The 25,716-nt window shown below is 41.1% G+C and overlaps 1 protein-coding gene across 2 annotated transcripts in view; it reads left to right on the forward strand.

The window, feature by feature from the left end:
* Nucleotides 1–25,716, forward strand: part of MYO5B (myosin VB) — a 350,195-nt gene that overhangs the window by 217,963 nt on the left and 106,516 nt on the right. For both annotated transcript variants that reach the window (XM_030566990.1, XM_030566991.1), the window contains exons 13-17: nt 8,208–8,330; nt 10,043–10,126; nt 17,508–17,660; nt 18,849–18,946; nt 25,472–25,558. In XM_030566990.1, the coding sequence (XP_030422850.1) occupies nt 8,208–8,330; nt 10,043–10,126; nt 17,508–17,660; nt 18,849–18,946; nt 25,472–25,558 (545 nt within the window). The remainder of the gene's footprint in view (nt 1–8,207; nt 8,331–10,042; nt 10,127–17,507; nt 17,661–18,848; nt 18,947–25,471; nt 25,559–25,716) is intronic.

Consider the following 25,716-nt stretch of genomic DNA (forward strand, 5'->3'; position numbering starts at 1 on the left):
GATAAAACCTACTCACCCCCACATCCCAGTTGCTGGGCTTGTACTTTTAGAATCTCACCACTCCTCCTTGCTGTTATAAAATAGCAAAACCTCTTCTGTTATGCGGCACCATGGAGAGAGAATTGCTTTGCTGTTGGCCGTAGTTGGTATAAAAGTACAATAAGCCAGTTGGCAAGAAAGCCCACTACTACAGTGGATAAATGTACTCTGGGACTGAAACTCCATCAAGGGGCCTAGCAACATAACGAGATACTAGAGCAGAAGTGCAGTATTTGTCACCAAAGTTCTTGTCTCACAGAATGTTTTTCCTGTATTTTTTTTAAATGTATACAACTTCTTTATTTAGCCTCTTCCATATGACTTTTTTGTATGCCAATGGACTTGAGTGAGCTAAGTAATACGAATAGCTACAGAGCATAGCAAGAATATAGCTACAGGGTTAAAAACCAAGTAAGAGATGGGAGTCACCGGTGAAACAAATGTGTTTTGAGTTCAGGCAGGGGCTTGAAGAGAGAAGCTTCAGTTCCTCATGTTTTGAAGGAGTTTTTCTGACCATAATGGAAACGTTCACAATCCCCAAACTCTATAATGGATACCTCTTTCTCTATGTATCGTAGGACAGGTCGTAGTTATTTTATGTATTCCTTAAATGTCCCAATTATAAATGTAGCTGTTGAGTCAGAGTATAGTTACTCACTATTCATCCCTGTGCCAAAAACAATTAAATCAGGTTACTGGTAATTTTTAGCAGGGTGATTTTGAATCTCACTTATATCTCTGCACATGTCAGTGTAAAGTTCACTATTAAAGAAGTACATTTTCTTTGATTTGATGGTTGCTTGGTCTGTAGAAAATCAGTGGAAAACAAAGTGGCATCTTCTTTCAATGCTGGGCAGCTGCTTCCTCTGATTTCTGTTTTATGAACTGCTGCATATAGGTTAAGAAGAGGGGGAGAACCTCTGGGGGGTTTATGGTTTGGACTTCGTTAATTCTAATCAAATGGCAGAATAACGACTTACACGTCCAGTTGTCATCCAGAGCGTGGTGAGGGCGCAACAAAATGTGCAGCCACTACCTGTATAAAGTGCTACAGAATTTTGGCCTACCCAGGGCCGTGCTTGGTTTTTAGCATATATTGGAGGGGCAGGGAAGAAAGAAACCATTAAAATTCTCCGTATTAGTTTTTATAATACTAATTGCTGGATCAGTGGCTTTGAAGAAGCCTCCTTAGTTATCCCATTCCTTTTTTTTTCCTGACAGATTTAAAGTTGGATTTAATGTTTCCTTTACTCTGATTAGCTCCCTGATCTTTGCTGGCTGATTCCTTTGAGTCTTGGGAGAATTTTATTTATTTGACACTGGTCATTATCATTAGACTAGGTACTGTATAAACAAATTATTGGCTCTAAAGGCTTTAAGATGCCATAAGGACACACACACTCCTGTTCCAGTACAGGTGACAATCCATGTCCGGTAGTGGCCTATGTCAGGTAGTACTTGGGAAGTTTCAAAATACTGTACGATGCACCCATTCTGTTGTGCAGTAACACAAGGAAAGCTATTTAGTGTGAACTTGAATATAGTGAAACTCTGTTTTGAGGGAAGAAGAATGAAGCCTGTGAATTTTCACTCTACTTATAGTAAAGTCCAACTGTCTAATAAGTGCATGACTTTCACCATATGTGTAGGTGTTAATGTTGTATGTCAGTGGGACTAAATGCCCCAGTTTCCTATTGCTGAGTCAGAGCGATAAGAGGGTGGAGAAAAACTAAAAATAGCATGGACAGCCTTTAGAGCAGTGACTCTCAAACTTTTATCCTGCTGACCCCTTTCACGCAGCAAGCCTCTGAGTGTGAGTCTCCCACCCCCGTTATAAATTTAAAACACTTCTTATATATTTAACACCATTATAAATGCTGGAGGCAAAGTGGGGTTTGGGGTGGAGGCTGACAGCTCATGACGCCTCATGTAGTAACCTCATGGCCTCCTGAAGGATCCCAACCCCCAGTTTGAGAACTCCTGCTTCAGAGGATTTAAATGAGTGTAGCTTTAGTTAGGTTGTAGCTATGCTGATTTACACCAACTAAGTTTCTGGCCATAAGAGTCTAAACCAACTTTTAATCTTAACATGATATTTTTCTAACTACCCAGTTGCAATGAGTTCCATGGCTTAATTCTACATTGCATAAAGAAAGGTTTTTAGTTATCGTTTTAAATTTTTAAATGTAATTGTTTAATTGTTTCCTGCTTGTACTTGTATACTGGGACAAGGTAAATAGAAACACCCAACTGGCATTCTCTGTTTGGTCTGGTGGGTAGCATGCTGGACTGAGACTCAAGAGACCTGTTTTTTGTTTCCGGCTTCCACTGGCTTGCTGGATGGGCCTTGAGCAAGTCACTTCATCTGTCTGTGTCTCAATTCCCCATCTTAAAATGGGGATAATGATGCTGACATTCTTTGTAAAGCACTTTGAAATACACTCATGAAGTGCTATATAAGAGCTTGTCTCTTCAGCCGAGGACCTCCCTCTATTTAAAAGACCTGTTAGATGATCTAGTCCCTCTCCAAGGAGTACTGGATTATTCCCTTCTGTATGTTTTCTAGAGTCTGTCCAATTTCATTGTATGTACTCTTTATAATGTATCACCTCTGATATTTTTCTAAACTAAGTAATAATTTCAGCATTTTAAAAAGCATTCCTTGTTTGAAAGCCTCATGATTGATCCGATGCTTTGGAAACACATAATTTAAGCCTAGATAGCCTATGACCTTACCATTTCCATGCACCAGAGATGGGAGTCATTATTATTTTTTTATTTATTACAGTAGTGCCTAGGAGCCCTAGTCATGGCTGAAGACCTACTGTGCTAGGCACTGTGTGAACGCAGAACAAACAGATGCTACAAAGATCTCACAATCTTGTTGTTTTTCATTGGTAATGACAAATATTTTTATAAATACAGTACACTCCGTGTATTAGAATAGTAGCTCCTCGGTTGCCAGCAAAAAGTTGCTATTATCCAGTGGTTGGTAATAAGCAGAAGGCAGGTTGATGATGCTACAGCCAGGGAAAGAAGCTCTGGGACATGCCTTCCCTGACTGCAGCCCTGCAAACCTGCCCACGGATGGGGCTGCAGCGGGGTCAGGGTGCTGCAGCCTGGATGCTGGTGCTTTCCGGAAGATGCTGGGGACCTGTGGGGCTGCACCATACCTCTTCTTTCACTCTCTGGGGGTAGGGCTCAGCAAATCCCAGTGATTCCTTCCCTGTGTGCAGTCCCCAGCAGGGCATAGCCTGGAGAGTACAGGGAGAAGGTACTGTGCTGCTCTGACATCCAGGCTGCAGCCCCCATTCCCACTGCTGCCCTGACCATGGCCTGCCCTCCTGGCCCGCAGCTCCTGACATCCTGTGCTGCAGCCCTAGAAAGGAAGCTTAGAGATGGGCTGAGTAGTGGCCTGGCTGCAGACAGGTTTGCAGGGCTGCTGTTAGGGAAGGCATATCTCAGTACTTCCTTCCCTGGCTTCAGCCTCCGAAACCTGCCTGCAGCAGGTAGGGACTTTCTTTCTTTAAAAAAAAAAAAAAAGAAAGAAAAAAAGAAAGGGGTGGGCTCCGTTCCCGGCCCTAGCCCCCATCCCCTCAGGTGCAGCCCCAGCCTCGGCCTGCTTACCCGTGTCCACATGGCCCCATTCCCAGCCCCGGCTCCCGTGGGAGGAGACGTGGACAGAAGTAAGGGGAGGCGTTACCATGAAAAATTTGAGGAGCCCTGATATAAAGAGTTGCATTGCAGTTTTGGCCTGTTGTTCATGGCCAAAATTCCTCTCCCTTCAGTCTCATGCTTGTGCTGTGCATTGATTAATTGTTGCCCTCCATCCCATAGATGTCTGTGTTTTATATGCCTCATTTGTGAAGTGCTTTAATATCAAAAGGTGTTATATAAGGTCAATGTAGAAAACATGATTGCTTCAAAATAAGAAGCAGACAATAAAGAATATACGTCTATGCAGATTGAAAGAACCCTTCATCTTTCTCTCACAGCAGTTAAATTTTTCAATCTCTCACTGCTGACAAAGACAAATTTTACCCACTAGGAGAAACCTGAGATGCATTTTTGTTGGTGCTTGATATAAATTCAGTATAAATAATTTAAAGGGTCCAGTTGCCTCAGTCAGTGAAATAGTGGAATTTAGTTCCATATATCTCATTTGGCAGCAGTGTTGTGGTCAGGTGAAGTTAGATAGGAGTAATGAAAAGGCCTCATCACACTGTAAATTTACACTGCTGGCAAAGCTGTAATCAGAGAGAGAAATCAAGGAATGAGAAATGTCAGTATAACTTGGATTTTAGTCCCACAGAAGGTAGGCGTGATCCTGATTACAACTGAAGGCACTGACGGCATGGTGAAGTCTGACCAACAGCTGTCTGAAAATATAAACTGCTTGTATTTAGCTGCATTTCCTAGAATTCCTGATCCTTTGATCCAGCGTTTGAATAGATGACACTATTTTCTGTTAAAAAATCCTTTATAGGGGATGACTAGCAGAGAATAGTGGTGCTTCATTTACCATTTTTAGTTGATTAAGGCACCAGTCTGTTGCTCAGGATCTTGATTTTAGTAGAACAGACTTCCTTAAATTTAGTGGTAGACACATGCGCCTCTGCTCCATAATCATCATAGAACGCATATGCATGCAACTGGGTTTGTGGCTCTCAGAGATTGCTTTCCCATACCAATATGAAAGCGTGGCACATACATGCAGCTAAGAATGTAATTTTTTATAAAATATTCCCTTCATTCAACAGTCTCCGCTGACAGCCCTGGGAATTCGTCAACTTCCTTTAGGCTGAACATCTCAGCCTTGAGACAGCAACAAAAGTGACCTTGATCACAGCTGACTGCTCTCCTTAAGGCTTTCCTCTCTCTCACTTTATTTTTTATGTTGGTTTTTTTTGGCTAGTTTGTGCAGAGAGAGGTAAGGCAGAGGTGCTCTAACAGTGACAGGGAATATACCACATTTAAAATGCACTCGGTGCACCATGCTGAGCAATGGGATCCCAAGGCTTTGTATGAGGAGACATAACTCATTCCCCTAGGTTTTGGCCTAGCAGAGGTGGCTTGACAGGTTCACATGATGCATAGATTTAAATGAACAGACAGAAATGGAAATGTCTCCTGTGAGTGACTGCTGAGAATGCTGTTAGCAGCACGTACTGTAACAAAGCAAGTGGTCAGTCGCTTATTCAAATAGGATATATTTATTTAATATATATTTAAAATATTATAACAGTCTATATTGATATAGGAACTTTTCGCCCTGAAGGATCCTAAAGCACTTTACAAATTTAATAAACTAATATAGGATGCTGTTCAAACTATATATTTTTTTGGTTTGAAGATCTTACAACACCACTTCACACCAGTGTAGGAGAGGACATGTACAATACCCTGTGAAGTTAAAGCTATGAGAGCAATTTAGGTAGGCAGACTGAAATCAGATAAATTACAATTTGGCCTGAAAATGGGGGCTAACACCACCACTGTGTGAAAGTGCTATGGGATCTTTAATAATGACACATGGTTAGTGATTTTTCATGCTATGACTCATTCATTCACCCACAGCTGCTCAGAGCCCCTTAACAGCCTGATGGCATGTTGATCCTGTAATGGCTCAAAGTAAAGTGTCACCATCAACATTTTCTGCCACAGCTAAGCCTCAGAGCTAAGAGGAAGGATGGTCCAGTGCCTGGGCATTAGCTTGGAACTTAGGCGACTTGGGTTCAAGTCTTTGTTCCGCCATAGACTTCCTGTGTGACCCCGGTGAAGTCACTTAATCTTCATGTCAAAGAAAAAAGATAGTAAAATTTGTGTAAATTGAGCTAAGAACAGTTCCCTCCCTTGTGAGGCATTGTTAGAAAAAGTAGACTAAAAATTGTGAGGTGTCGCATTTCCCAAGCTAACTGCACCTCTGATCCTTTTGTAGCCTCAATGAGGGCACTCCACTTTGATCTCAGGCATCTAGCTGTCACCTCTCTTGAGGCAGTATCCCATGACACACTCTCCCCCTGTAGACCTGGGCCTTAGGCTGCAGAATTCTGCAGTTTACTGTAATGGTCAGGGGCAATGACAGGTTACCCAGTGAGGAGCCAGCTCTCATAAAAACCAAGTACTGTTTATTCAGAACAAAAGCATTTCAGAGAAAACCTATCTTTAAAACAATAAACAGCTTATTTGCAGGTCTGATTTGCCAGGCAGTTACCCATCTTGCACATGGAGACCCTGGCACACATTCAACGAATTAAAAATAGATAAATCATAGGTCTCAAAATGTAATTGTAAATGGGGAATTATCATTGAATGGGTCTGTTTCTAATGGGGTCCTGCAAGGATTGATTCTTGAGCCTATATTATTTAATATTTTTTGTCAATCACCTGGAAAAAAAAACACATCATCATCTCTGGTAATATTGGCCGATGACACACAAATTGAGGGAGTGGTAAATGAAGAGGACTGGTCACTGATACAGAGCGACCTGGATCTCTGGGTGCGCTGGGCACAAGCAAACAATATTCATTGTAATATAGCTAAATGTAAATGTATACATCTAGGAACAAAGAATGTAGGCATGGGGGACTCTCTCCAGGGAAACAGTGACTCTGAAAAAGATTGAGGAGAGGGAGGGAGAAGATTGGAGCAAGCAGCCAATTAGGACAGGGCAGAGGAAGTCAGAGTTTTCTTCAGTTCTGAGGAATGTCCAGAGATCCCTGTTTTGGCTCCTTCATTCCTATTGGCTGGAGTCTCGGGCTGGCTGTTCTCTGCAGTTTTTCCCCAGAGTCACATGGGGGGGGGGAGAGAAGCACCCCATGTATCCTAGTACCCCCATGTAAGTATGTAAGATAGATTAAAGTGCTTTCCTGGACTGACCTTGCTTCGCCATTAAATGTGATGAGATAACATCACAAGGGGGCATGCAGTTCTTTGAGTTCACATATTATAATAAATTCAATGAAGAAGCTGCTAGGTCTTTCTTAAATTCAAATATAGATAGATAGACACCTAGTCCCACAGTTCATCAAATATGAGGTATTTTGCTGGCACAGTTAAAAGTTTGAAAAGCTTCTCACCAAATCACTCTGTTTTGTAAGCATATTAAGAAAATTTAGAATCTTAAGGGTTTTTTTTGTGAAAACCTGTCATTTTGCTGCAAAAGGCTGCCTTTGTTTTGAAAAAGATTAAATTTCTGCCCTGAGCAATTAATAAACTTTGCCCAAGCACAGGAATATTACTGCTTTTTTGCTGGTAGGGATAGCAAAATGTCTTACCCTGAGAAAATCATTTGAATGTTTGCATCAATGTTGAATGAAAACACTGGTGGGGTGTGGGGGAATGACAGCACTGGAATCCAACTCTGGAATGGGTTACCTAGGGAGGTGGTGGAATCTCCTTCCTTAGAGGTTTTTAAGGCTGAGATGATTTAGTTGGGGACTGGTCCTGCTTTGAGCAGGGCGTGGGACTAGATGACGACCTGAGGTCCCTTCCAACCCTGATATTCTATGATTCTATGACAGTGCAGCAGTCAGGCCAACAAGAGCTTGGTTACTGAAGGAGAGATTGGGATTATGGTGTGTGTTGTTTCTCAAATATTAACAAATGGCAACACTCTTGATGTAATTCACATTATTCATTGTTTAGCAGTGTTCTTGGAGCTGTACAGAACCCAGAATTAGTCCCTGCCCCAAAGAGCTCAGTCTGAGACCTATATATAGATCTGCAGTTGGTGTAGATCAGCTGAGTGCCATTTACATCTGTGGAGGTATGGTGACTTTTACTAACTGAAGATCTGTGGACACACTGAGAAATCCAGATGGAGGAATAACTTAGGGTTTTGATTTCTTAATTAATACCTATTAGTATAAACTCATCCTTGTGCTCCCTTATGCAATGTCCTTTGGTGATACCAGCCTTGATTTCTGCATCTTCCATGCTGCCCACTATGTCTGGGCTGACTTCCCTAAACCTGGTACCAAGCCATCTCCCTCTGCTGAGTCCAGTTCCTTCTAAAGGCTCATTTCTGCTATCACCTATAAGACATGGGCTAAAAAAATTTGAAAAATAATAATGTAATGAAACCATGAACATGTGTAGTACCTATGCCTTTGAGTGTTCATGTGATATAATTGTAAACCACCTTCTTCTCTTTTGTGTTTTCTAGGTTCCTAAAGGAACTGACCAGAACTGGGCACAGAAATTATATGACAGATATTCCAGCAGCCAGCACTTCCAAAAACCTCGGATGTCCAATACCTCCTTCATTGTTGTTCACTTTGCAGATAAGGTATCAGGGCGTATACTAAACACTCAGCACATTGAACACAAGAGTTTGTGATGAATAGTCAGGATGGAAGGGGTTTACATTAGCTGTTAGCTTTTTTTTTTAAAGCCACATTAAGCTATTTAAGCGATGACTTTCCAAGTTGCCTAAGGTATCTGAATGCCAAATTGCCATTTTATTTTAATTGGGCATCCAAATCTCTTAGTAAGTACTTAAAATCTCAGCATTAGACTTTGTACTGAGTTTTAAACAGGGATAGCTGAGACTTCTGGTTTAACAAACCTCCTTCAGAGAGTTGCGCAGACTAACATTAATAGAGGTTGTTACATCTAGGAAAGATTGAAACAAGGACATTTTCTTGAGTGCCAAAAAATCTCATGTTAGATAAGATATGTAAGTGTAAGATATGAGTGGAACTGGGACCATTTTCCCTCCTCTGTGAGGGAGAAAACTCTAACTTTTGATTTTCCAAAGCTTAGAGGCTGATGCTTGTAACATCCAGTAATGGTCTCAAGTTTTATTTAAAACATGGTTTGATGGATATTGCTCGGAGCAGGCAAGAATCTGTGAAGAGGTTGTAGTTACTAATGCATCTTTCTCTGTGTTTAAATCAAAAGCAGGTCTTAGTAAGTATAAAGGAGTCATGTGACACTCATGCTACAGCCAAGTATTGTCAATTGTCCTTAATAAAGTCTGAGCCTCTTTATACTAACTTGAGAGTGAATTACACTATTCACAGTTAAGCCTCGGGCTCGAGTTCCATTATACACCTTATTTTAAGCACATTCTCACTAAATGTTCCAAAAGAAAATATTCCCATTTCAAATTCTGCATATGTGATCGGTGACAGAAATTTGCTTGAATTTTTAATTAGGAAAAAATAGGTTTTACTTAGACTTTTGAAGACTCATCCAATGCTTTTTGGCCAGGTCTTATTTGAAAAACAACTGATTCTAAATTTCAAAAAAGTTTACTTGCAAGAGAGATTGGGTGAGACCTAGCACAGAGCTCTCCACGATCTTTTGAGACTGAGGTGTGGGTGGTTATTCACTGGCTTACCAGAAATGCTAACGTGGGCCTTCCAAAGAGTGCCATATGAATGGTAGAGTCCTGGAAGTTTTGCCATTTTCAGTGGGAACAGGATTGGATCCTGAAGGGGGTACTAACTGGGTAATGTACAGTGTTTGAATTGTCTTGTGTAATGCCTTGTATCTTACACTCAAATATTTTATATTAATAAGATAAATTGGTGTGACCTTCCTCATGCTTTACCCCCATTCATTCAGCCATACAAACCACCTTTCGAATGAGTTTATGGTAATATATATACGATGGCTAAAACCGTGAGAGATTACACATCGTAATTACAGCAAGAGACTTGCAATATGTGAACTAATCTGAGGATATGGCTATACTGCAATTAAACACCTGCAGCTGGCCAGAGTCAGCTGACTCGGGCCCATTGGAGTTGGGCTGCAGGGCTATACGATTGCAATGCTGGAGCCTGAGCTCTGGGACCCCAGAGTTGGGAGATTCCCAGAACCCAGGCTCCTGCATGAGCCTTAATGTCTACACTACCATATTACAGCCCCACAGCCCAAGCCATGTGAGCCCAACGCAGTTAATGGCTGCCAGCCAGGGGTGTTTAATTGCAGTGTAGACGCATTCTAAGGGGTTTAACCACCATTCCGTTTCTCTATTGCTTTGTGTGGTAGGTGGAGTATCAGTCTGATGGATTTCTGGAGAAAAATAGGGACACTGTATATGAAGAACAGATCAACATACTGAAGGCCAGCAAGGTAAGAGCAGAAGGGTTGCAAAATAGTCCAATTAAACCAAAGTTGGCATTGCTAAACTGTTTCAGTTTCTCTGCTCATTTTAAAACACCCAGGAGTTTGTGCAAAAGCTCTCACAGTCTACATGGTTGAGCAAAAATAAAAAGTAAATGTAAAAAGTGAACTTAAATGGTCATTTTACCCAGATATTCTCTTCATTCATATAACCCGCAATCTCCTCCCTGCTGTATATCCCCTGCCATGTTTGAGGTCCTAAATCATGACCTCCATCTTTCAATCAACTTGACTTGATGGGAACTCCCTTCACAACTTGCTGACCCTACTCCTTAGTCAGTCGGGGTGAAGATCACCCCAGTACAGATGGCCAGCCCAAGCTATATGCACCACTTAAATCCCTCTTAATCCTTATTTTGAGGATTTGAGTGATGCATGGGTTTTGTGATGGATTTCTACATGGGAGTGATTTCACTTCCAAAGAAGTGTCACTGCTCAATGACAATAAAGCTTTCTTTTCTTTCTCTCTCCCTTCCTGCCCTTCTCCCACCCTGGGACTATGTGCATGGTCTTTGAAGCACCTCCAGCCTCGGCTGATCCAGAGATTAAAAGACCATGATCAGAATTAAACCCATATGTTGCAGGTGGCATTGCAGAGCACTTCTTTTAACCTGCTATCCTGGGCCAAAAATGCAATGCTTGTAGATGAAAAAGCATTTACTTTTTACTTCACTGCAGTATGCCACAGTTACTGTTGTTGCTTCCATGTAAACTATATGTTCACAACTCTATTTAATAAAAATACAAAAAAAAAATTAGAGTTAATATAGCATTAATGTGGAAATATCGAGGAATCAGCGTACAAGAAATTCCAAACATTGTCACAGCTCCCATAACCTTACAGCCCATATATGCTACGATGTGCAACATTAACAAATAATTCATTAAGGTTTACAGTGAACAACAAAAAAGTTCTTCAATCTCTGTGACACTAGATGAGGCAGCCACACAATTCAAACGAGCTGAGATAGTTATAGAAGTTGGAAGTTGCAGAATGGACCAAAAGGGTGGAAATGGCAGATATAGAGAAGGACTGTAACCATCAAGAATGGCAAGTAGACCAGTGTGCCGAAGAAACTGACTTGAGAGTCAAGGAAAAGGAGGCAGAGAAGCTGCAGTATGTTACAATCTCTCACCAATGTTATATGGTACCTGCCCCTGTGGCTTTCTCTGCTGTGTATCCTGTAAACTCACTGGCTCCCAGTTCTAGGAATTCTAATGGAGTATCTGACTTTGAATAATAAGTTCCTTGATAAAGGGATCTTTTTGGCCTCTGAAGATTACAGACTCCATCAGCTTTGCAAGCTGTAAACTTGGTAGGTTTGTTGAACCAGAAAAAATTGGCTTCTGGAGTATGCAAGCTTTGCCAACAGAGTGGAGTGTCCACATCTTTAGCAAATGTGTTAAAAATAGATAGAAAAGCTCTAATGTGCATCAGTGAAATTACCAAATTTGGGAGCTCCTCATTAATTTTACATTTGAAGCCAATGTAACTTAACTTTTTAAGGTCTCGATGAGATTAGCTGAAAAAGTCAAGTTTGACAGTTATAGTACTTAGCATTTACAGGTTGCTTATCTGAGAATCTCAAAGCACTGGACAACTATTTATTAAAAGAGATGGACCTGAACCAGAACCCCACATCAAAACACCCACATTTTGGGAGAACCAGATTCAAACTTTGCAGCTCAGTCCCTTCAAATTTAATTGAGATTTAATTACAGATAGGTAAATTGAGGCACCAAATGGCTAAAGGACTTGACCTAAGTCAGATAGTGGCAATGCCTGGAATAGAACCCAGTCCCGGATCTCAGTAACTTGCTCTTATCTCCTGATAGGATTTAATCTATTAATTTTGTATCACACTCTTAGGATCTTTAAATGAATGCAAACCCCTTCGCAAATGGTTTGATTAAGAATTCAAATAAAGCAGTCTCTTCTTTGACTCCTTGTTTTAAGAAAATGAGGTAACCACAAGGGTATTGTAAAATTCTTGTGAACTAGTCCAATCCTACAATACACAATCCTATTTATTCTCATCCTACAACTTAAAAATACCCTGTTGTTGTTTTGTTTTTCATTTTACCATCTCAGTCCTCTAGTTTTACAAAGTCCAGCTGTTGAACTGAGACTTGGAAAGTCCTAAGATCAGAGTGTAGATTGCAGTCCCAGAGAACAAAATCTTGATATCAGTCAGAGCACTAGTGCTGTGTATGCACAGGGCTGGCACAATAGTCATTCGACAAGAAAGTGCACTTCGGTGTCCTGAGAGCAACCATGCTGCAAAATCCTGTACCAGTAAAGCCCAGATTGGAGCAAGCATTTGTTAACCTGTCTGTCATTCCTAAAATGGCTAACTGTTGAATCCCCTCCAAACCTTGCAAACAGACATCTGTGTTGCCTGTTCAGCTGTAGGCCGCTTTTGTCTCTGTTGGCTTTTTCTTTCCATTCATCTGAAGCCTCTCAATGCAGTGAAATTAACCTGCCATTTACGCAGTGTTATCTGTTTCCTGCAGTCTGTTCAATGTCCCATTAGCTGTGGAGCGAGGCCATTCAAGTCTGGTTTATTTCCCAGGAGCCTTGTCATGCCTTTCTCCTGTGGGTTAAGAACTAGCAGGGATACCGTTGACCTCCAAAACCATGACAAAATGAGCAAGAACGTGACAAGAGGGGAAACGAGTGAAAGCAGTTCTTGTGGGGACTTTAAGCAAGAGTTTTAATATAGATATAAATATAGCAAGATTCAGAACGGGAAACTATTTGAGCATTGTCAGCAGTTTGCTCTGGTGTGCAATGATAGATTCATATGAAAACGCTGAGGTGTGCAATTTTCTTGTCCACGTGGGCAATTTCTGGTCTAATGACTGTAGAAATGGGCTTTAATAATGTTCAAAATTAAAAGCTCCATGTCCTCAGGAAGCCTGCACAATTTACCTTGAAAAACTCTATGATTAGAGCTTATTAAAAACTCCAGATAATCGGTAGGAAATTGACGCTGCGTGATGAATTATTCAGCCATTCCCTGCATGCTGTTACGAGCAGTCCTGCAGCGGTGACTGTGTCTGGAAGGTTTCTGTTGGGTTTTCCTGTAACCTGTACGTTCACGCTGCAGTTGAAGAGGGGAAATGCAGTTAATTTGGGATAGTTTATTAGAGCAGCCCTGAACCATAGATACACATTTTTCACCTACACTTCACTCATTTAGTATGGCACAACCTGAGTTGTGAGTTTATTACCAAGATATTTTCCCTCTCCCTGATTCTTTCTTCATAATTTAATTTCACAGGGCCAAATCTAGATGTGATGTGCAAGGTGGTGTAATTCCTTTCTTTGAACTGGCTGTCTAAAGACACCCTTTATCAGCACTTTGCATTGGCTGTCTGTGTTCTGTAACTAAAGTGACCCTGCATCTTATTCTGTAGGGGAGAGGCAAAGAGATTTTATTTTCACTTTGCATTCTTGTTAACTGCACTACCTGCTGTAGCTGAGTGTTCTTGTTTAAATATCATTACACTTATGTGGAGATATATAACTAGTTTATATGCATTCATATGCATCTCCGTACAGTACAGAGGTTGCTTTGTTTTAGGGCTTGTCTACACTGCCACTTTACAGCGCTGCAAGTTTCAGCTCATAGCTGCTTCCCTCATGGAGGTGGGTTTTTTATAGCGCTGAAAGAGCTCTCCCAGCACTGGTGCCACAACTACATAGCCACATTAAAGTGCCGCTACTTTAGCATTGCTAGTGAAGTCATGCCCTTAGCTAAGCCTCTAAAATGCTGCATTTTCAGTGTCATGTGATATTGATTCAGTGGCAACATAGATCTTATTTTTATCAGCTGTTTCTCACACAGTCACGATGTGGACTTCAGTCGTAAATGGAAATATCAGTCTGGGCCTCCTGCTTCAAAAATGCAGGCCCCTTTCCCTGTGAAACAAAGGAAAATCTCTGTTAGTGGGAGTAACATTATACCTAGCATCCTCTGCGAACCAGGAGAGGGGGACACATATGAGGAAAACTGACGTGCAGAAAAAAGTTCTGCACTATTTGAATCTTTTTGAAGTCAGTAACCAAACTTCAATGGGGAAAGATCAGGCCAGTACACATAATATGGTATTAGGAATTGGGAGGGGGAGGGAACACCCCAGAAATGAACAGTATGAGTGCGTACGCACCTCCACTTCAGAAAACAGATCCTTGTGGAAGAACTCTCACCAAGGTGAAATTGCATGACAGTCATTGGAAGGTAATTATTGTGGCCAATCACATAGTAAAAGACTTTTATGAAGCAGTTAATTAGTTTTCAGCAGCCCTGTAGTAGCAAAACAAAGTAAAGAGAGAACTCAAAACAGAGAGAACTGATTTTATCATAGATCAAAAGAATGAGCATATGCTGTTTAGACCGAGTATAACAGTACACCATCATTAAGTGCCAAGAGCATGCTCAGCACTGTACAAGACTCAAAGAAAGCAACTTACAATCTTAAAACATCTAGAGATGCCAACTTCTGTAGCTCGATTGATATCAGTGGAGCTCTGAATATTTACATCAGCTGAGGATCTGCTGCCTAGATTGGGGCATGCACTTACTAACCATCCTCAACATTAGAGTGCCTCCTTTGATGTTAGTGTCAATCAGGTAGGTGATTCAATGAAAGAACACTGACAATTGCATGCTCCAAAGCTATTTTAGAACTTGAAATGACTGTATGGCATTGCATTGCATTGTTAGGTAAGCTACCAAACTGAAACAGCTGCAAACACCTGCCACTCAAACATCCCGTTTTTGTAACAGTCAAAGCGCACGGGATATTACAGTTCTGTGAAAATAAAACAGCTGTCAGGACGCCTGTGTAAAGCAGAAGGAGACACTTAGCTGAAGAAGTTGCTAGCCTTCATTTAGCGTGTTACTGGAGGTAAGAGATGAGTGGGCTATGGGCTGTTGAGTTTAAAATAAAAACCCATAAGCATAAAGCAAAACCCCCAGGGTGTGCTGTTTCAGAGCTCTCTTAAGCAAAATGATAATGTAATGTTAACCAATTTATTTCCTTTGTGAGATTTAGATTGCTATGCTACCAGGCTGGGCAAATAAACATCCAGGACTAGTGAAGCCAGAAATGACCCTATATTTTACTATAGGCACAGGAACTGAGGATTGGACTGTCTACTCCTTTAAAGAGATGTCTTTCCTGACCAAGAACTGCTGGTACAAATGAATCTGATAATCTTTCACCACTGCAGGCATGTCCCGTGGAGGACAGACACAGCAGAAACAAACCCTCCCAAGGAGTCAGCAAGGGATTCGTCCAAAGGATAATCAAAAATCCTGCCAAGTTAGCCTAAGTGTGGGGAGAGGATAAGCAGGGGCAGCTCTATGGTTTTTGCCGCCCCAAGCACAGCAGTCAGGTGGTCTTTGGTGGCATGCCTGTGGGTGGTCCGCAGGTCACGCAGATTCGGCAGCGTTTCTGCAGGCGATCTGACATTCCCACGCCTTTGGTGCCTTGTGCCGAATTGCCGCCGAAGCCATGGGACCGGCAGACCTCCCACAGAAACGCCGCCGAAGGCCGTCTGACTCCCTCATGGGGAGAAGCATGCTGCCCCCCATGGCTTGCCGCCCCAGGCACGCAGTTGCTGTGCTGGTGCCTGCAGCTGCCCCTGAGGATAAGTAACATTAAACTCTCCCAGCCTAGGATTAACCCAGTTCTATAACCTCAGTTTCCCACTCTCTCTCAAACAGCCAGTTTATAATCCTCCCCTGAGCACCCGTGCAAGGTGAAAGGAAAAACAGAGCCCAGGTTAACCCCTTATTTGTAGGGGGACCAGGTAGTGCCCTCATCCCTTGCCACAAGACCTTTCTGTGGCTGCATAACAAGTATGTGGGTTTGTGCAGTGCTTTCCTGTTGACCATGCTTTCTCTCTAAATACTCCTCTGCTGTGCAAGCCACATCATAAGCGCCATAAGGCTGCGGTTTGTTCTGTTCTAGTCTACATAGATTCTTATACCACGCTTAGTCACCATACTGTGTGCGCTTGACCCCCTCCCACGCCCCGGGGCGCTTGAGTTGAGGTGGAATTCCATTCCTTGCTAACTAATGTCTGGTTGAACAGTTGAATCATACTGCAATTTACTTTAGTAGTCTCCACATCAGGCCATAGTAAAGAACAACAAAGAATAAAAGGTACTGTATATATTTTTTTCCATTCAGACACCCATAATTTAAATGTAGATCTAGTTTGAAGGGGAGAGCTGAATAAATAGATATGTAACTGGATTTGAATGAGTCAGGCGGGACCTCAGCACATCTGAAAAACTGGCCAGGCTTATTTATGTGCCCGTATGTACTGGAGGTGTTTAACCTAATCAAAATTTGAAGACGCTGGCCCATTTTACCTGGTTTTGTAAAACTTTCATGTTTGCTCCTTTTTTGTGTTACCCACAAATGGTGCTGCTATATGACCAGAGGCACAAGGCTTTCAGAGCATCTAATTTAGTTCCAAAGAGTTGAAAGAGGAGGTTCAGTAGCAGCAGAATGGTGGTCTGGGTCTGCCCTCATCTTGTGGTGTTACTGTTTGTAAATGGTGAAATTCAAGAAATTGGGGTGGTGAGTGCCAATTTGATTGGGTTGACAAACAAGACTGGCTTTGAAATCCCAGAACCAGCCAGCTTCCGTCTATCTTACAAATCAGGTTCTGTTTTAGTGAGTGAAATGGCAAGCAATATGCCATGAGTCACTGACAGCACTGCAACATTATTCTGACAGCATTTCTTGCTGCATGAAGAACTGGACGACTTTCCTGAAAGGGAGGATGTTGAGGAGACATTTTAAACAGTAGCAGAACTCTCCCATTCCCTTCTGAGAACAGAATGTTGAGCAAGCTTTATAGCATGTATAGCTAGATGAACCCCTTAAGATACCAGCAACTGGGCTTGTTCCCTAGCGGACTGTACAGTGACAATACAATTGAGGCTTGTGATATGAACTGAACATTGTCCTTTCTCTCACTGATCCCTGTGCTTTAAACAGCATTTCTGCTTTATGTTCCACAGCTGTTCAGATGGGTCTTTTAACAATGAAAATCCTCATCAGATAACCTACATAACAAAATACCCGATGGCCCTATCTGACACTGTTTATGCACATTCAAGATTTTTTTAATCCTGGTCATGTTGTTTGCTTACCCTTTTCTCCCCTGTAACTCAGGCCCAGTTTTAGAAGTTTAGGTTGAGAACACCTGCAAGTTGTCTTCGCTACAATGTGGCTCGGAGTGCAATTCCTCTGGTAAACATAATAGATGGCATAGATGCTTATGGTCTTCCTGTCTCCCTCTTAGTATCAAATGGTAGCTGACTTATTTCAAGATGAAAAGGATTCTGTGCCTGCTACTCCTACCGTAAAGGGAGCTGCTCCCAAAATCAGCGTCCGTTCTGCCAGACCAGCTGTGAAAGCTGCCAACAAAGAGCACAAGAAAACGGTGGGGCACCAGGTAAAGTCTTCACTGGATTTAAAGCCTAGTCCTTTGCATAGCAACTTTCCTTCTCTAGTTCTTCCCAAGCCCTTTGCAAAGTTATGAAGTAAAAAGTAGTGTAGTGACCGTAGTACATGGGGAAGTTATTTATAATAGTCAGTGATAGTGTAGATATTACAGCAGTAATTTAAAGTTACGATGCACCGTGGTGTCTTTTGGATGTTGGGACACACAACTATTTACCATGTGGGTCAGCCATAAGATACAGAGGAGAAAAGAAGTGGTAGAAAAAGAGAAACTGGCTTAAAATGCCAGTGATAGGAGGAGCGTTTCAAAGATGGAGTGACACAAATAGACAAGCAGCCTCCAGTTGTGCAGAGTAAAGGGAACTGGACGGAGAGAAAGCAAAAAGATGAGCAGTCAAAGGAATAGATGGGTGTGAAATTAGAGAGGGAAAGTGAAGTCAAGGTCATAAATAGAATCCTGAAGGCAGGAGGACATATTGATTTTGATGCAGAGATTACGACGAAGCCACTGAAAGTGAAAGATGATGAGAGTTTAAGATAGGCCTGCTTATTGGAGTGGACTGAATAATCTGGCTTTCCCCCTGAAGTTTAGAGAGGAGAGATTTAGGAAGACCATAAATGAGTTGACTTCAGTTATCTTGATAGGCCATGATTGAAACATGGAATAATGAGCACAAAAACTGGTGCAGGACTCATTGGAACATGTTTTATTGAAAATGCTGGTGTTAAACCTTGAGTGTATCTTGCTCTCTGTTAAAGAGCCAGTGATACTTTTTACTTCTCTCTGTAGAACTGCCAAAGATAGCTTGATAGAGTCCTTTAACATCTCAATTGAGGAGATGATGCCTCAAACCACAAAATTGTCCCTTGGTATTGTCCTACAACATCGCTTTGATGTAGCTCTTGTGTTTGTTTGTGTAGAACCAAGAGTTCTAGAGTACAATCTGGGTTTATATGAAAATTCATATTTTTTCATACCCATGGGCTGGTTCAGGATTCCGCTTATCACTGATATCTGCTTGTAAAGTAGTCTTTTGTCTTTGATTTAGAATATACTCCAATTTTGCCCTTATCCTCTTCTGCCCTAATTTAGAGTTTCAACACTCCAAATTCACCTCTTCCCTCCCCGCCACTCAAAGATTAGTAGATTATTTTTTGTTGTTCTTCTGGTCTCTTTCAGTTCCGAAACTCCTTGCATTTATTGATGGAGACGCTGAATGCCACCACTCCACATTACGTGCGCTGCATCAAGCCAAATGATGAGAAACTTCCATTCAAGTAAGTTCCACTTTAAGATAAGCCAACATATCTAGCTGCTCTAGCGCTTAATAGTAAAAAGTCTCTATACATTAAAATATTTGGAGTTCCATTCCTCTTAAAAGTGACATGTCCTTTTACAAAATGGTTCTTCTGAAATGTGCTCTGAGCATTTGATCTCCCTCAAACCCTGCTGATTTCAAGAGGAGTTGAGGGTGTACAGTTACTGGAGGATTGTTGAAGACTATTACTAGTTTACTGGGATTACCTATCATAGGGGTTTATACTACAGCACAGTAGTTTGAGTGCTTGGAATTTGTTGCATGACTAGTTAAAGTTAAGAATTTCAAATTCTGTAACTCAGATAATTCTAAGAACTGTTGTCCCATAATCAGTGTCTCCTGCTGATTGAAGATGCGTCTCTTGGTTTATTTTGTTTTAATGGCTGAACATATTAGAAGTGTGGTATTCTCCAAGTGCTATAGAATGGGAGAAAAATGCAGCCCACACTAGTAAATATACTCTTCTGCCGCTACACTGACCCAGACTAACCACATACAATATCCCAGTACAATACGATGCAGTCCTATTGCTTTTGCAATAGTATCTGATCAAATTATATCTTAGAAGCTCACAACACATTAGAGTTAAATTGCACAGATATAGTGATAAACAATGAATAATAGCAGAGGGAGAGAAAAGAAAAGACAGGATAAGCAACTATTGTGGCTTACTTCCTTAAATTTCCATTGAAAGAACTTTCTTTGTGCCTGGGGTATTTTTTGTTCCTTTTACGTATTTGTTTTAATAGAAGTCCAAAAACATGATTCATATCAGCTGATACAGTATTCCAGTTGTGTGAGTGACAGAATTTTGATTGAGGAGATGACCTGATCTCCCACAGCAGTTACGAGGAGTATACACGTAGTTTAAATAAGATGGACAAATAATTATAGTGAGCTGATACAGCTTTTCTGTATTACCATTTGGAAGAATGTATTTAGGTCCAATTCTGTTCTATTTAAGTCAGTGGAATTTTGCCATTGATTAAAAGGACCCAAGGTTGCTCCCTTTTAGGTGTCGTCTTCTAAAGGACCTGCTATAGGCTGCTGTTGGAGACAGTAGAAAACCATGATGGAGTAGTTCTTGAAGTTATTAATAGGATTGTATCAGCACGTAGGTCTCCTATAGTATCAGAGTGATAAGGAACGAACGTTTGTTTGCTGATATGATCTATAATTCCACAAGTCCGGTTTTATTCTAACACAACTGCTGCTCAGAGCCAATTTTAAAATCTTGTAGCCAATTTGTATCTACAAAATGGCATACCATCCACCTACACCAGCAAATGCCAAACAGATTGTGTTACCGGTATGATTATGTCATGGAAGTATTTTCGGACCCCTGAGAGTAGAAGCGAAGTAGCCTCCAAGGTGAAATGATCTAGTCTTTCCAATCAGGGAGCTGTGAGACTCATCTGTCCGCATGGCTCAATTTTCAGCCCAGCCTTAGCTGAGTATTCAATTTTTCACCTTCAATTTTGCATTCCCATTTCCCCCCCAAGTATTCAGGGTACAACTGATGCCCATTTATAAATCGTGTTAAAGTGTGGTCAAGTAACTAGTCATCAAATTCTAAATGACATCAGTTGTACCTACACATGATTACAGGTGCAAAAATGAAACAAATTGCAGGCATACAAGGGTGACTGGCTGTTCTAGTTTCTCTAGGCATGGTCCCGCAATGGTGACGCTGCAGTGTTTGATGTAATGCTTCCTAAGAGGCAACTGCTGAGTTGCCAAACTGAAGTTTTCAAAACAAAGGGAAAACCAAAGTAGATCCAAGACTACTTCTTCCAGCCTGAAAGCGCACATGAATCTCATTCGCAGTGCAGGTGTCCGTATGTCCATTGTGTACATCATATCCTGAAAACAGCAGGCACCACAAGAAAATACTCTGGTGTGGGATGGTTAGTGTTGCACTCCCTGTTTGTCAACTGGAAAACACTTGCTGAGGTTTATTCACGTCACTATCCCCTTGCTAGAGATCAGGATCTCCACCCTTCCTCAGAGGAGACTACTTGTCTGGTACTGGTGATCCAGGAATCCTAACTAGTATTAAGCTTTATTGCCACCAGCTTAAGCAACTTAAGATCCTGCAGTTCACATTTCACAGCTTATCCTTTCCATTTCAAAGTTCTATACAAATGTTAACTCAGTTTTTCCCAACATTCAGCTTAGGTAAGCAAGTAATTGTATGTGTGATTTATAGATGAAGAAATTGAGGCAAAGAAAGGTTAAGGCCATGATTTTCAAAAGTATGAGCCTAAAGTTGAGTTCCTAAATCCACATTTAGTTACTTAAATAGGTAGCTTCATTTTCAAGCTCCCAATGACTTCCTCCATGGAACTCTTTTGATTTCAGTGGAAGTTGCTGGGTGCTCAGGCCACTTGTTTAGGTGCCTAAATGTGGACATAGATGGCTAGCTTTAAGCTCTTCTGAAAATTTTGGCCTCAAGAGCAAACATTGAGTCCATGGCAGAACTCATAAATTATAGCTTCTGGTCCCAGGCCATGTTCAATCCACTAGACCTTTCTGCCTCCCAAGTCAAGAAAAAAAGAAGTGAGTGGTAAATTTATTATTATTTCCTTAACGTTTAGGTATTCATTGATCCAGCTAATGTGAGAAGTGGTAACAGCCTCATCTGTGTGATCTTTTATTCCAGAGGATTTTTATTTATGTAGGTATTTATTTTTAGTGTAGTGAAATGTAAAGAGTGGTTACAACCACAATTCCAAGTAATTACACCTAGGAATTGTGTTCATAACTCCTACCGTACATCATACTGAAAGTTGCTTAATGTTGAGATTGGAATGCCAAATTCTTGACATCATTGACCCCAGATAATTTTTTTGCTAGAGAAGAGAGAGTTAACTCAAGTAACTTGGCCAAATGTTATTTTGAGTGAATATCATAGAATCATAGAATATCAGGGTTGGAAGGGACCTCAGGAGGTCATGTAGTCCAACACCCTGCTCAAAGCAGAACCAGTCCCAAACTAAATCATCCCAGCCATGGCTTTGTCAAGCCTGACCTTAAAAACCTCTAAAGATGGAGTTTCTACCACTTCCCGAGGTAACCAATTCCAGTGCTTCACCACACTTTTAGTAAAAAAATTTTTTCCTAATATCCAACCTAAACCTCCCCCACTGCAACTTGAGATAATTGCTCCTTGTTCTGTCATCTGGTACCACTGAGAACAGTCTAGCTCCATCCTCTTTGGAACCCCCTTTCAGGTAGTTGAAAGCAGCTATCAAATCCCCCCCACAGTCTTCTCTTCTGCAGACTAAACCATATAATCTACTGACGCAAAGTTCCCTGTATAGTTTAATTGGAGAGATTTTTTGACTCTTCCTATGCTGAATAGTGTTACGGGTGAAGACTGATTGCTGTGATCCACCTGCAAGGTGTCTATGGTTTAGACCAGGTGGCTACATTTTAAAGAGATCTCTTTATATATAGTATAAATTGCTTTGGGATCCTCCAGATGAAAGTTGCTAACATTGCTATTATTTATTATTATTAAAATTGTACCCCCTTGGATTCCTGACTGGAGTAAGTGACAGGTTAAATTTCTGCTCTTTTTCTTCGTGGTATTATAATGGATAACTCGCTGTGGACTTGACAGTACTGCTGAGTTTAAAAATGTGGAAAATAGCAGAGGTATATTTTTTACACTTCTCTAGCACAGCTGAGCAATTTAAAAAATGTTCATGAATTCTTGATCTCCAGACTGAAACATTAGGGACATTCAGAATCCCAACATACAAATAGGGACCTGTTCTCCCCTTTCTGAGCAGTGCCACCTTACCACACGCAGCTAGGGTAGTGCCTGAAATAAACAGATGCTACCCAGAGGCATCTGTATGTCTCTGTAAGGTTGTCCATCAAAATAGCGTATGTATAGTTTCCAATCCAAGTACCTTACAGGGCCAGAGTGTGGCAATTCGTGGTACGAATGGTGCTGAGAATTATGGGGCTGTTTCTGAATTTGGGAAAATTTGTATTTGGGGGAAAAAGCAGATGATGTATGATGATGAAAGCACTCTTTCCATTCCACTGGTTTCTCAGGAGGATGTTAAACAGCACCTATTAAAGTTAGACCCTTTTACATCAGCAGGTCCAGATAACTTGCCATCCAAGAGTTTTAAAAGTGATGGCTGAGGGCCTCACTGGACCATTAATGTTGATCTTCAATAAGTCTTGGAGAACTGTGGAAGTTCTAGAAGACTGGAAGAAAGTTAGTTATGTGCCAATATTTAAAAAGGGTAAACGGGATGACCTGGATAATTACAGATCTGTCAGTCTGACATCGATCCCAGGCAAATAATGGAGCTGCGGATACAAGACATAATCAATATAGAGTTAAAGGAGGGTAATGTAATTAATGCCAATCAACATAGGTTTATTAAAAATAGGTGCTGTCAACAAAGTTGATATCTTTTGTTCATGAGATTACAAGTTTCATTGATAAAGTTAACAATGTTGATGTAATAGACATAGACGTCTGTAAGGCATTTGACTTGGTACCACACAATATTTTGAATAAAAGAGAAAAATAATCTAAAATTAACATGGCACACATCAAACAGATTAAAAGCTGGCTGACTGATAGGTGTCAAAATGTAATTGTAAATGAGGGATCATCACTGAGCGGGTGTGTTTCTAGGTCTCGCAGGGATCAGTTCTTGGCACTACTTTATTTAATATTTTATCAATTAACTCGAAGAAAACATAAAATCATGACTGATAAAGTTTGCAGATGACACAAATTGGGGGACTAGTAAATAATAGAGGACAGGTCACTGATACAGATTGATATGAATCACTTGCTAATCTGGGCACAAGCAAACAATATGCGTTTTTAATGTGGCTAAATGTATACATCTATGAGCAAAGAACGTAGGTCATACATATAGGATGAGGGACTCTATCCTGGAAAGCAGACGCTCTGAAAACGTTTTGGAGATTGTGATAGATAATGAGCTGAACACAAACTCCCAGGGTGACACTCTGGCCAAAAGGGCTAATGCAATCCTTGGATGCATAAATTGGAATCTCGAGGAATAGAGAGGTTCTTTAACCTCTGTATTTGGCACCAGTGTGACCTCTGTTAGAATACTGTGTCCAGTTTGGTCTGCACAAGTCCAGAAAGATGTTGGTAAATTGGAGAGGATTTGGAGAAGAGCCACAGGAATGCTTACATAATTAGAAAACATGCCTCCTCGTGATAGACTTGAGGAGCGGCATCTATTTAGTGAACGAAGAGAAAGTTAAGGGGTGACTTGATTACAGTCTGTCAGTACCTTCATGGGGAACAGATATTTAATAATGGGTGCTTTAATCTAGCAGACGAATCTATATAATATGATCCAATGTCTGGGAGTTGAAGCTGGACAAATTCAGATTTGAAATAAGGTGAAATGTTTTTAGCAGTGAGGGTAATTAACTACTGGAACAGTTTATCGGGGTTGTGGTGCATTCATCATCACATGATGAGATGTTTTTCTAGATGTGTGCTAGGAATTAATTTGGGGAAGTTCTATGGTCTGTGATACACAGGAGGTCAGACTAGATCACAGTTGTGCATTCTGACCTTGGAATCTCTGCTCTATTGCACCTGTTTTACCCCAGTGCAGTCCCATTGAAATGCAGTGTCTGGTGCCAGAGTGGAGAATCACCTCTGTGTGCACGTGGTGTGGAAAATGGACTCTATCTACTATGTTGTTCTGTATGAGCACCGGCTGATCTCAATGTGGGTTCAGTGCCTAGAACCAAAATAGAGTATGGCCCTGTGCTGTCTAAGATAGCAAAGTTCCATTGATATGAAGATTAAAGCTCCTAAACCACATTAAATTTATATGATTTCCAAAGCCAGCTAATTGGGATCCGATCATTACTTTGTTTGGTATTAACTGTAATAGTATTGATCGTATAGAATGTTTTTTCATATTGAAGTTGATGTAGTCTTCCCTAAGAATTTCATTGCCCTTACAGCAGAGCCTTATTACACTGTTGTTACAAAATGTAGCATCTTATAGACCTCAGATGAATGGGTTTTCTGGCTATGCAGAAAAGCACTTTGTACTGTTATCATAGGTTATGTTGTGGTGCAGTCATCACATCCCTGTTTCTGCCCAGTGATGTCTATCTTTCTGTTAGCCAGCAACTCAGCTCTTTCTCCTGAAAACCTTTAACAGTGCTGCATAAGTCGCATGTTAATCCACCAGCTCAAAGAATTCCAGTCAAGGAGTTCCAAGCCACAGCTAATTGAGCTCTCCCAACATGCAGGAGATAGTAAATGGCAGAGTTTCTTTCTGTGCGTGCTGTGTATAAAGGCAGAAATGGAATCCAGCTGTATTGGAAAGGTTGCCAATGTAAATATTCTTGTCATTGCCTCGGGATACTCTGCTGCTAGGTTTCTTTTCATTTTGTGCATGGAGTGGGATACCGTGCTCATCTGTATCATTATGATTTGTAATTGCAGATTTGATCCAAAACGAGCAGTCCAGCAGCTAAGAGCCTGTGGTGTGTTGGAAACCATCCGTATCAGTGCAGCTGGCTACCCATCCAGGTACTGTACTGCCAAAGACATCTTGTGTTATACTATGTCACACCGTTTATTCAGTGAATTTGGTACCTGGAGGGGAAAAAAGCACTGTTCTCTTTCAAAAATATGTTTGTTTTACAAAGATCCCACCAGCTCCTGAAATCTTCAATTCTGAGAAGTTC

This window comes from Gopherus evgoodei, chromosome 6, assembly GCF_007399415.2.
Source record: "Gopherus evgoodei ecotype Sinaloan lineage chromosome 6, rGopEvg1_v1.p, whole genome shotgun sequence".
Classification (NCBI taxonomy): domain Eukaryota; kingdom Metazoa; phylum Chordata; order Testudines; family Testudinidae; genus Gopherus; species Gopherus evgoodei.